Below are 13,431 nucleotides of genomic sequence, written 5' to 3'. Positions count from 1 at the left end.
GTTTAATCTATGAGCAATGAAGCTTTTTAGCAAACAAAACAAACGAAGACACCACCCCAAAGGCAAAAGAAGAAAAAAACAAAAGAAAAAAGAGAGGAGGAATCTTTTAGGAAAATTATCACAAAAAAAGAAAGAAAGAAAGAAAAACTTATTATATATTTTTTGGAGAGACAAACATGCACACCACGTACTTCACTCAAAAACCGTGGTAAAACATTTTTTATTTTTTTAATTAGAAACAAGCATCAGTTCTACACTCATAATATAATAAAGTCTTTTGGATATAAATTTATTACAATAACTCACAAGAAAAAGTAAAAATTAAAGTACCAAGACCCGAGTTAAATAGAGCACCACAAAAAATGTCATTATCACTAAACTATTACTTAAACCTTGCTCGGCTTCACTCAGCTTCATACCTTCAACGAGTAAGGAAAGTATTTTTTATGTACAGAATGAATCAAATTTGATTGAGATATGAGGTATCTTGGCCCAATCCTCTCCTCTCTCCTTGTGGCAGCATGGTCTCAAGTATAGGACACTCTCTGATAGTTACTTGTATAGGTGCAGTCTGAATGAGGTGTGGCAGTGCCTTTAGCTTGGGGCAGCATTCAATTGTCAAGCAACTGAGTCTCGGCATTATCAAACAATCTTCTCCCCAGCTTATCCAGTCATACCAGTCTTCCCACTCTGTCAAGCCAAAAAACCCGAGTCTCTTCAGTTTTGGGAATGCAATTTTTGTAGATGTGGTTAGTACATCATCTGTGTTTGGAATGCTATCATGTGCATCCACCCCCAAAAATCTATGGCCCATGGTCTTTACATGATACATATACCATATTTCTAGTAACTCAAGGGAAGGAAGATTTCCCAAAGGAGGCAAATTCTCACAGTTTTCACAATTTTTGAGTATAAGCTCGCTCATGTTGGTTAACATCATTATCCAACTTGGCAACCTAGTGCCTTGGTAGTAGAGTATGTGTAAGGATGCCAGATTTGGATTTGGCTGCAATTCTTCAATTACATCATCATCACTGTGAATTCCTTGCTCTCTTTTCTGACCATAGAAATCCAGCCTCAAACCCAAAAGGTTTTTCTTGTTCTTCAATTCTGCTTTCTTAGACTCACCCCCACTTAACAAATTTTCTAGCCCATCCAAGTAAAGAATCCCTTGGAGGTGTTTCATATTTTTTAACAGTACCATATTACATGCCTTTTTAACACCATCGCCTCTCACAATGAACTTGCTCAATGTTCGAAGAGAACTTAATTTTCCAATTCCTTTAGGAAACTTCCTTAGATTTGAGGTCTCTTCAAGCTCAAGATGCCTCAAGTTGATAAGTTTCCCAATCCCTTGAGGTAGTCTCTTGAGGCTTTGACACCAATTAAGGATCAGGGATTCCAAATTGCACAGATCACACACTGCTTCAGGCAATTCATACAGTCTAGTGTTTTTACTCAAGTTAAGGTATCTTAAATGCATCAAGTTGCGTACCTTGACAGGAACTTCTTTAATTGCAGCAGCATTCAAATCTAATGCCCTAAGCCGTGTCAAATTATCGAATAAATGAGGTAGAGCAATGTCTTCGGCCAGATTCAAGAGAGTGCGTGAATTCACTGCATTGTAACTGAAGACGGGCATTTGAGCATCTGATGCACATGTCAAGGTCAAGTGACGAACCTTTTTGTAGATTGCATCCATGCTTGGCTTTTTTTTACTGTCAACCTCCATGATAACACATTCATTTCGTGTAAGATATTGTGCAAAGTTGTGAACTATGTCATGCATCTTGCACTGTATTATGATACCATCATCATCTTTTATGAAATCCTGGAACAAAGAGTGTGCAGCTAGGCTTTCAAAGTACTCCTGACCTGTTACTTCCATCTCTCTACTTCGCGAGGAGCTGAGATAACCTTGTGCCATCCACAATTTGATCAAAACATCCTTCTTTATTTCATAATCTTTGGGAAAGACGGCACAAAATAAGAAACACCGTCTTATTGCAGAGGGCAAATCATATAAGCTAAACAATAGAGGAGGTAGAAGGCCCTTTTCAGCCTCTTCCAATTCCCAAATCTCACTATCCAGAACATTCTGCCACTCTGCTTTAGTTCTTCTAAAACGCATGAGTGACCCCAGAGTTTTTGCAGCAAGAGGCAGACCCTTACACTTGAAAACAATCTTCTTGCCAATTTCTTCTAATGTTTCACACTCTTCACTAGCCCTTCCAAGAAATGCCAACTGACTAAACAACCACCAAGTGTCCCCCTCAGACAAATTCTGCAGATGGAACATACATGAGCTTCCCATCATCTGTGCTACTCTTTCCTTACGTGTGGTAACCAAAATTGTGCTTCCTTGAGCACCATGCTGAAGACAATGTTTCAAAGGCTCCCACTTTTTGTAATCCTCAACCCACACATCATCTAGGACAATAAGGAGCTTCCTTTCCTTAATGGATTTACACATGTTTTGCAGGACACTTTCCAGTTCAACTAAACTTGGACCCGATTGTCCAACTTGTTCAACTATTGCTTTGGCAATCCTAATCTCATCAAAAGGGTCAGAGACACAAACCCATATTCTCATGTCAAAATGGGCTTTCACCTCTTCATCATTGTAGGCTAGTTGGGCCAGAGTTGTCTTCCCAATTCCTCCCATGCCTACTATAGAGACCATATGGAGCTTGTTATTAACATTTCCTTCTTGTTGACCTTCAGCTTGACCACTCTCGGATAGTATTATTAACTTTCTCACTAAGGTTTCCTTGTCTTGGTCTCTACCTCGTATCTCTGATACATCTAGAAATGAACAAGTTTGTTGTCTGTCACGGTCAGGTTGTTGAGGAGCTCTAATGGAGTTAAAGTCATACCTATCTTTCTCTTTTGCAATCACATCTAGTTTTCCATTTATTACTTTTATCTTCTTAGCAATGCCAGGACGATGAGTAGCCCGACTAAGTTGACTAACTGGATTCAAAGACAAGAAAGAGATAGGAAAGGAGCTCACCTTCTTGGGAACTAGAAGAAGATCATTGTTGTCATCGTTTTCGACTTTGTCTTTGTTTTTGTCAATCTTTGATTTCAGAATCGCAGTGCTCCATTCATCCAATAAGTCTTCCATCTCATAGGACATGTCTTTGAGCTTATCTAGCCAACGTTTCACACTGGCTTCCCTGACTTGTCTCTTCTCTGCATCCTCAAGGACAGTTTGAATGGCTTGTAGATTGCTTGTGAGCTTTTCAACTTGTTTTTCAACACTCACCACCGATTTCGCGTTCTCTGCTATTTGTTGGCTAGTGACTGAGATCAGTTGTCCCAGGATCTGGGAAATAAGTGCTTCAGCCATACTTAAATTATAACTTGCAGAGACGTATAGGAAAAAGAAACTGGGATGAGTTTAGTGCTGCTGACCAGTGGTGATTTTTTTTATACGACTGGTTCTATTATTGAAGAAAAGTCCCACCGTACAATATAAGCCACTCCTTTATTGCATGCACTATCGCCCCATCAATGATTGCCACGTTCTTTTTTAGAAGATTAAATAATTTTAATTTTAAAATAAAAGTTACTTAATAAATTTCACAATCGGTGACAAGATGCAATTGTTGTACAATAAAAATAATATCATTGATGATTCTCCAGAACACGATGTTATATTAATCACAATCTGTAACCCCATGCAAAAAAAAAAAAATTATATGAAAAGTTTATTGAACTTGTAGCATGGTCAATCTATAACCTCATTATTAGATTTTTTTCTTTAAATTTTTTTATAATAAAAAAATGCTTCAACAAGAAAAAATTATCAATTGTCAAGCAACCAAGAATCGGCGTTATCAAACTACCTTCTCTTCAGCTTTTCCAGTTATACCAGCCTTCTCATTTTGTTAGACCCAAAAAAAAGCCAGTCTCTTCAATTTTGGGAATGCAATTTTTGTAGATGTGGTTAGTAAGGCCAAATTGGCCACATATCATGTTTGGGCAAAATATTTAGCATTCTACCCTGCTTACGAAATATTTAGCAATCTACCACTATTTTGTAATTCGAGTTCAAGAAATTCGAGTTTTAAGTGTAACACAAGTTTTCCAAAATTGAGTTTCTTTAAAATGTACCACAGTGGCACCGTTGATTTGGCATTTTTAAATTAATAAGTGCACATGGAACTTAAGTTTCAGAAACTTAGTCGGGTTTGGCTTTGTCATGGGATTGCTAAGAAGATAAAATTACTAAATAAAAAACTAGATGGAATCACCACTGATTCACCAGGGAGAAAGATCGGTATTTCTTTAACTCCATTAGAGCTCCTGAACAACCTGAGAGAACACACTAGCTCTTTTCTAGATGTATCAGAGATACGTCGTAGAGACAAGGACAAGGAACTTTAGTGAGGAAGCTATTATCTGAGAGTGGTCAAAGTGAACAGGGAAAGAAACTCCACATCATCTCTCCATGTAGGCATGGGGGGAATTGGAAAGACAACTCTTGCCCAACTAGCCTACAATGATTATGAGGTGAAATCCCATTTTGAGATGAGAGTTTGGGTTTGTGTCTCTGATCCTTTTGATGAGATTAGGATTGCTAAAGCAATAGTTGAACAAGTTGGATCAGGCCAAAGTTTAGCTGAACAATCTGCCCAAAGTTTAGTTGAACCGGAAAGCATCCTGCAAAATATATCTAAAAACATTCAGGGAAAGAAGATCCTTTTTGTCCTAGATGATGTGTGGGTTGAAGACTACAAAAAGTGAGAGCCTTTCAAATAATATTGTCTTCAGCACGGTGCTCAAGGAAGTACAATCTTGGTGACCACACGTAAGGAGAGAGTAGCACTGATGATGGGAAGCTCTTGTTTGGTCCAGCTACAGAATTTGTCTGAGGGGGATAGTTGGTCATTGTTTAGTCAGTTGGCATTTCTTGGAAGGGCCAGTGAAGAGTGTGAAGCATTAGAAAAAATTGGCAGGAAAATTGTTTCAAAGTGTAAGGGTCTGCCTCTAGCTGCAAAAACTCTAGGGTCACTCATGCGCTTCAAAAGAACTAAAGCAGAGTGGCAGACTGTTTTGGATAGCGAGATTTGGAAACTAGAAGAGGCTGAAAAGGGCCTTTTCCCTCCTCTGTTGTTCAGCTTATATGATTTGCCCTCCACAATAGGACGGTGTTTCTCATTTTGTGCTGTATTTCCCAAAGATTATGAGATAAAGACACATGTTTTGATAAAATTGTGGATGGCACTAGGTTATCTCAGCTCGTCACGAAGTAGAGAGATGGAAGTGACAGGTCAAGAGTACTTTGAATGCTTAGCAGCACACTCTTTGTTTCAGAAGTTCATAAAAGACGATGATGGTAGCATAATACAGTGCAAGATGCACGACATAGTTCACGACTTTGCACAATTTCTTACTAGCTAGATACGAATGTGTTATCATGGAGATTGACAGTTAAAAAGACCCAAGTCTGCATGCATTTTATAAAAAGGTTCGTCATTTAACCTTGATAAGTGGAACAAATGCCCAAATGCCCGTCTTCAATTATGATGCAGTGAATTCACGCACTCTCTTGAATCTGGCTGAAGACATTGCTTGATGATGCCATGAAATCACCGGTAAGCCGCATGATCCTCAAGTGCTTGAAACAATTCCTGCACAACAAAAAGAGAGAAGACCTAACAGATAGTACCGGTATAGTACCGGCCAAGTACTCTCCGAATGTCAAGTTAGAACTTTTTTACATAACCCTAGAGTGCCAGAACTGTGAGAAATTATGCATACCTTTTTTCTGGGAGTCTTTGAATTTTTATAGTAGTGTAGCATCAAACTCCCTTGACTTGCACCTGAAGCCTTTTTCTTATAAAGAAAATCTCCATTAATACGCGTATCTTCTTCATGTTAGAGTTCTATTCATATTGGGACTCTGTGGACTAGGGCTAATCTTGAGATGCAAGTCTTTTCTATTTAGGGTTTCTTGGAAACCACAAAATGACCAGTTGAGTGCCATGTGGCTGCCATGTTCAGTCCACCATGTGTCCGTTCACATATGATCCATTCACCATTAGCCCATTTGTCTTGCATGGTCAAGTCCATCTAAGTGGGTCTATCACCTCCAATTTTCTCCCTCTTCATTGCTCTACCTGAATTGATCAATAATTTGGAAAGGCTCAGGGCTTTAGATTTGAATGCTGCAGCAATTAAAGAAGTTCCTATCAAGGTATGGAACTTGGTGCATCTGAGATACCTTAAGTAAAAACTATGAACTACATGAATTGCCTGAAGCAGTGTGTGATTTGTGTAATTTGGAATGCTTGAACCTTAGCTGGTGTCATAGTCTTTATAGACTACCTCGAGGGATAGGGAAGCTTATCAACTTAAGGCACCTTGAGCTGGAAGAGACCTCAAGTCTAACAGAGTTGCCAAAAGGAATTGGGAAATTAAGTTCTCTTCGAACGTTGACCAAGTTCATTGTGAGTGGCGATGATAATAATGAAGCACGCAATATAGAAATGTTAAAAAATTTGAAACACCTCCAAGGGGTTCTTTGCTTGGATGGGTTGGGAAATATAGTAAGTGGGGTTGAGGCTGAGAAAGCAGAATTGAAGCACAAGGAAAAACTTATAGGTTTGACGCTGGAATTCTTTGTTCAGAAAATAGAGGAAGCTATGGAAGATCATGTTGATGATGTAATTGAAGCATTGCAGCCAAATCCAAATTTAGAATCCTTACACGTACTTTACCACCAGGGCACTAGGTTACCAAGTTGGATAATGATGTTAATGATGTTAACCAACCTGAGAGAGCTTATACTGAGAAATTGTGAAAAATGTGAGAATTTGCCTCCTTGTGGAAATCTCCCTTCACTTGAGTTACTGAAATAGGGTATATGTATCATGTAAAGACCATGTGCCTTAGATTTTTGGGGATGGGTACACATGATGGCATTCCAAACCAAGATGAGGTGCTAACCACATCATCAAAAATTGCATTCCCAAAACTGAAGAGACTCGGGTTTTATAGCCTAACCAAGTGGGAAGATTGGTATGATTGGACAAGCTGGAAAGAATTAGTTTGATAATGCCAATCTTGGTTGCTTGACAATTGAGTACTGTCCCAAGCTGAAGGCATTGCCACACCTGCTTCAGACTGCAACTGGACAAGAATTGATTATCAGTGGGTGTCCTCAGCTGGAACAACGCTGTCGCAAAGAGAAGGGGGAGGACTGGACCAAGATATCTCATATCCCATGCATCACTCGATGAAGATATGAAGCTGAACCATATTAAGGTTTTGGTAATACTTTTTCGTGTGTTGATGTTTATATTTTACTGTAACAAATTTATATCCAAGAATATTACAATCTGAGTCTGAGAATTGATGCTTCTTTCTAACATAAATTATTATTATTATTTGGTTATGTACCTAAAAGCTTTCTCCTTTTTACTTCTGTTTCCCCTTTGGGTTGGGGTCTTTGTTTGTTTTGTTTGCTAAAAAGCTCCATTCCTCATAGAATAACCTTTGTTTACAAAACTTTCGGCATGTTACATCCTTCTTTTATTTTCTAATATTTTTAATTTATTGCTACTTTCTCTTCCCCTATGATTGAAATTACCTCATTCTTATCTGTCATCTAGATTTAATAAAATCTAGTTCAAAGGTATGGCATTGCTCAGTTGCAGTGGAGGCATGGAAAAGTATCTGCTTTAGTGAAGTTTGCACAAAATTTTTAACCCATGAATTCATTGATGCTATGCATTAAAAATTGTATTGATTAGTCTTTGTATTTTGTACATTTTATTTTCCTCTACTCAGTTTTATAATTTTCATTTGTGCTTTTGTATTTTCCACATATGATTTTATAATTTGTTAGAATTAGTGAGTTTGTCAGTGATATTTTCTTAGTTGTTATAATATTTTATTAGGTTACCTCTTGTACATATAAGAGTGCTTAGTTTTGTATTTTACGCACATCTATAATACAAGAAGTTTATTTATTATTATACTCTCTCTAATTTGTGCAGAACTTGGACATTTCTTTAGCTTGGGTGGCAGGGGACTCATCTATTCATGCTCTTCAAGTGTCTTACCTAGATTGACTAGTGTGGGCATATTACCTAGCTAGATGAGGCATGTACATTGGCCGCAGGGTACAACACCTCTCTTTTTAGTTCAGGCATAAAAACTGTAGGGGCTGCTCGTAGGTTGGCAGTTTTTGCATAGGGGTAGCACAAACTATGGTTTGGATGGGGGAGACTTCTTCATGGATTGTGGGTCCGTTTGGATAACACTTATTGTTACTGAAAGTTGNGATAGTACTTATTGTACTGAAAGTTGATAAAAACTGATTGTTGCTGAAAACACTGTAGCAAAATAATTTTTAAATGTGTGAATAGTGTTGTGGACCCACTTTTAATATTAAATATTAGCGTGAACAGTGACATAAAGTGCGTGAACAGTGCTAACAGTACTGCACAGTAAATTTTGCCCAAAGTCAACAAGTGTGAAAAAAAAAAAAAAAAAAAAAAAAAAAAAAAAAAGAGAAAACGCACAGCCTAAAACAGCCGCAACTAACCATTGTATCCAAACCCATACTGTGTATTTTCAATTGCCAAGATGTACACCTTTTGTCCTTTATAGTTACTTCTTAATAAAATTCCTGTCATTTTTATTTTATTTTAAATTCAATGACATGATAATATTTAAACTATTTTGATGATGATTATGATAATAATAGTAATAATTAGTGTGGATTTAACTCAATAGGTAGCACAATCATTTCCTGAGGACTATGCCTCCTGGTGCAACGTCTCTTGTTCATATCTCCCCTTAGACCAAAAATTATTAATAAAAAATTTAAATTACAAATTATACCCTCTAAGATCTGTCTCTTTTCATTTCATCTCTACAGTTTCAAAATTTTTAATTTTTCCTATAACTTTCATTCCATTTCAATATGACATTCTTTTTTTTTTGTAAGAAGGAAACTGATGTAAAGACTAAGGAACAAAGTAAGAGTTATTACAAAAACACAACTCATAATACAAACCAACATAATCATAAAGCAAATTGATCTCTATGGGAGGATTATCATAAATCACAAAATCTTGCTGTAAGGTAGCTCCCTTCTTTGCCAACTAATCAGCACATTGATTACTGTAAGGCAGCCCCCTTCCAGGAATGATTAATTTTCTCTTGAAATCTACCACACCAAATTCTTGCAGTCCAAAATAAGAGATAAGTGAGCAGTATTAGCATAGGACATAGTGGCGGATTTTTTATTTAGTCACTAAAAAGCTAATAATAGAGAATTTTAAATATATCAATGTCACAAAAAAAAAAAAAAAAAAAAACTGAATACATAAGTATACAATGTCATTCTACTAATAAGAAGAAAAAGAAAAATAGACTAATAAGAGATAAAGTGAAAACTGATAATGTTGACATGAGATACTCTAAAATAATGTGAAGAGAGAGAGAGAGAGGAGAGACATATAATATTCGTTACAATTGCTAGCCAAGTTGTTGAATAGAGCAAAGTGTTTGACTACAAAGCAAAGAATACAGAGATGTCAATGCTACCAAGAGAACACAGGACCACAATATTTCACATGGTACTGTTTTTTTAGGGAAAATGAAATTATGAATGATTTGTATATAATGGATTGAACGAATTATAGATTTGAATGATTATGGATTTTATTTTATTTTCATTTTTGTTGAATAACTTATTTACTTGTTGTTTTTGGCCTGGTTTTGTTTTTGTTTGGGTTATTTTTATGTTATCTAATTTTTATTCTTGTTATTTTTTTAAGAGGTTATAGATTATGTTTGGGGGGCATGATTATTTTTGGAGTAATCCTATATCCACAATATTTTTGCAATAAATTTATGCGACAAACTGTTATTGGTAGGTAAAAAAATTATGTCAATATTGAGCCCAAATTAGAAGTTATAACAATTTACCACTTAAAAATTTGTTGTGAAAGTATTGTAAAAATGAGGTGGATGTAACATTACTCTTATATTTGTTGAACCTAAATTCTTGTTTATTCTTAGATTAAAGTGCTCAATGCTTTTTTTAGGGTAGTCAAATAGATTAATTTAGTATATTATTTTTTTGCTTCAAGTATTTATATATATATATATAATATTTTAAGTCAAGGTTTCAAAAGTGGAGCCGTCAATCATCCAATCCACAACAATTTTAGCATCCGCCTGCACCGTCTCATCTCAACAGTACACTTAAACAAATGGAACGTTTTTTTTTTTTTTTTTTTTTTTTTTTTTTTTTTTTTTTTTAACTAACTATAAAATGTATTATTATTATTTTTCCTATTTTACACTTACATTTTTCCCCTACCCTCCTTTTTTTTTTTTTTTTTTCCCTTTTCTCCTTTGGCTATGCCCTCTCCTCTAGTGGTAGAGCCAAAAACAATTTTCAAGGGGGTGTGTGATATTATATATATCTAAGTATTATTTAAGGGGCTTTTCTTATTTAAGATCCTGAACCTTAAAGGCCTAAAATGGCTTCTTCAATATTTAAGAGGTTTGAGACTACTTATAATCCATTTAACCAACTTTTTTAAAGAAGAAAGAAGTAATTTGATTGAGACTTCAAGTAGCCATTTAAAAATCTCTCCCCCTTAAAATGGCTAGCTAAATCTAGTGGTAGAGCTTCTTGAAAAATGGTAAGGATTAAGAAATCAACAGGTTACCTATTGGCACATAAGCAAGCAAATTAAATTTGGTGTTTACCTAGTACCTTTGATTGTGTCTGAGCCCCATTTATTGAAGGGGAAATTTAGGCCCACATATGAGAGAGAATGTTAGACCTATAGTTAAATGATTAAATTCACATTTTCTTAATAATTTAAGCTTATCAGAGAATTGGTAATTTATCACAAACAAACACAAAGAAGGGATACAAATGATAAATTAGTTTAAACTTTCCACATTATAAATGAATTTTTCAAGTGACAAGCAATGATTATAGAAATGGGTAAATTTTCTTTATGAAAACAAGAGATAAAAAGATCACTGTGAGAGTGCTTTTTTTTCTTAGCACACAGGCCCAAGTAGAGACAAGGATCTCGGGCCCAAATACTTGTTGTTTTGGTAGACTGGGCTTGATTCACCGCAGCTAAATGGGGCTGATTACGAATCAAGTTGTGCGCAAGTCATATAAAGCTCCTCAAGATGAAAAAATACAATTCCTCTTAGTACCCTGGGGCGTACTGTCGTGGGATCCCGGGCATACTGTCGTGGGATCCCGGGGCGTACTAGGCCTGTAAGAACCCAGCAGCTCTGGTTTTCTGATCTATATGGTCTTTTTCCATGTTTTATTATGCGATAGAGCTTTGTCCTCTCCCTTTACCTCTATGGGTGCTTCATAAAAAAAAAACACACTATACAATACACATATCTCTAAATAATTGTTAGTTTCTTAGATTAGGATATACATTTTAATGCATATACATATATGTAAATGAGTTTCATGAGGATGATTCTGCCACGAGGATCCTTTGACAACTAACGTGAGACAGAAATGTGGAGGTGGGAGAAAAAACTTTTTTTTTTAATTTAGCTAAAAATTAGGAGTTTTTAAATTACTAATTTTACATGTCTAACTCTATGATTTAAGCCTTAAAATGGATGAATTTGAGGGTATTTTGAGCATCTAAATTGAGGATCTTAAATAAGAAAAACCCTTAAATAATACTTAGAATATATATATACACACACCCCTTGAAAATTGTTTTTGGCTCTCTACCACTAGAGGAGAGGGCATAGCCAAAGGAAAAAAAAAAAAAAAGGAGGAGGGTAGTGGAAAAAATGGTAAGTGTAAAATAGGAAAATAATAATAATACATTTTAAGTTAGTTAAAAAAAAAAAAAAAAAAAAAAAAAAAAAAAAAAAAAAGACGTTCCATTTGGTTTAAGTACTGTTGAGATGAGACGGTGCAGGCGGATGCTAAAATTGTTGTGGATTGGATGATTGACGGCTCCACATTTTGAACACCTTGACTTAAAAAAAAATATATATATATATATATATATAAATACTTGAAGCAAAAAAATAATATACTAAATTAATCTATTTTGACTACCCTAAAAAAAGCATTGAGCACTTTAATCTAAGAATAACAAGAATTTAGGTTCAACAAATATAAGAGTAATGTTACATCCACATCATTTTTACAATACTTTCACAACAAATCTTAAGTGGTAAATTGTTATAACTTCTAATTTGGGCTCAATATTGACATAATTTTTTTACCTACCAATAACAGTTTGTCACATAAATTTATTGCAAAAATATTGTGGATATAGGATTACTCCAAAAATAATCATGCCCCCTCAAACATAATCTATAACCTCTTAAAAAAAATAACAAGAATAAAAATTAGATAACATAAAAAATAACCCAAATAAAACAAAACCAGGCCAAAAAACAACAAGTAAATAAGTTATTCAACAAAAATGAAAATAAAATAAAATCCATAATCATTCAAATCTATAATTCGTTCAATCCATTATATACAAATCATTCATAATTTCATTTTCCCTAAAAAAACAGTACCATGTGAAATATTGTGGCCCTGTGTTCTCCTTGGTAGCATTGACATCTCTGTTTTCTTTGACTTTGTAGTCACAACAACTTTGCTCTATTCAACAACTTGGCTAGCAATTGTAACGAATATTATATGTCTCTCTCTCTCTCTCTCTCTCACATTATTTTAGAGTACTCTCATGTCAACATTATCAGTTTTCACTTTATCTCTGTTGAGGTCCAAAATTTCACAACAAAGCCCATTCCATAAAAAATAAAAAAGGCCCAATTCGTGCAGCAAGAAGAATCAACATTAAGGCCTTATATATGTTCAGATTTCAGCAAAAAAGGCCATTAAAAAGTCCAACAAATTCCAGTGAAAGAGCTGGGATGGGATCCCCAGAGGCTGCCAGAGGCTCGGGATCCTCAGGACATGCAGCACAGCTAAAGTGAATTAAAGCAGATTTGAAGAGAGAAAAGAGACAAAAGGCACGTGGACCTTATAACCCAGACATGCAGTGGAAGTACAAAGCAAAACGCAGGACTTTGGTTCCAACCATTTGAAGAAAGAGACAAGGAAAAGTACGACTGGAAAAGCTGGAGCAAAAGCAAAAAGCCTTAGGTCAGCCAACGGGAAAATCTGGAAATAGGAAGCTAGCTGGGAGACTTTCATCTGATCGCAACAAAAAGAAAGAAACTATGAAGAAAAGGAAACGACATAATCCTGAAGCAACTAGACACGGGACAAACTCTAAGAGGCAAAAAGGAGAAATCACCAGTACCCCAGAGCTGGATCTGTGCTATAAAAGAAGGCATGATGCAGAATAGAAAAAAAAAAAGAATCGTTAAGATAACTCTGTAAAACTCAAGAAAATAGAGGAACCGCTGCCGGTA

At 35.6% G+C, this 13,431-nt stretch overlaps 2 protein-coding genes across 2 annotated transcripts; one reads left to right on the top strand and one right to left on the bottom strand.

Annotated features, from left to right (window-relative positions):
* Nucleotides 1-195: 195 nt before the first annotated feature.
* LOC112019504 (putative disease resistance protein RGA3) lies at nucleotides 196-3,424 on the bottom strand. The gene has a single exon (XM_024052023.2). It carries the CDS (start codon nucleotides 3,350-3,352, stop codon nucleotides 461-463), a length of 2,892 nt encoding a protein of 963 aa, XP_023907791.2. The 5' UTR covers nucleotides 3,353-3,424; the 3' UTR covers nucleotides 196-460.
* Nucleotides 3,425-4,839: 1,415 nt separating this feature from the next.
* Nucleotides 4,840-6,869, top strand: LOC112019509 (putative disease resistance protein RGA1). Its single transcript, XM_024052027.2, has 2 exons — nucleotides 4,840-5,344; nucleotides 6,274-6,869. Exons 1-2 carry the CDS (start codon nucleotides 4,840-4,842, stop codon nucleotides 6,867-6,869), a joined length of 1,101 nt encoding a protein of 366 aa, XP_023907795.2.
* The last annotated feature ends 6,562 nt before the right edge of the window (nucleotides 6,870-13,431 follow it).

Source organism: Quercus suber, unplaced genomic scaffold (assembly GCF_002906115.3).
Source record: "Quercus suber isolate HL8 unplaced genomic scaffold, Cork oak 2.0 scaffold_652, whole genome shotgun sequence".
NCBI lineage: Eukaryota > Viridiplantae > Streptophyta > Magnoliopsida > Fagales > Fagaceae > Quercus > Quercus suber.
This window is presented reverse-complemented; position numbering and strand designations above follow the sequence as displayed.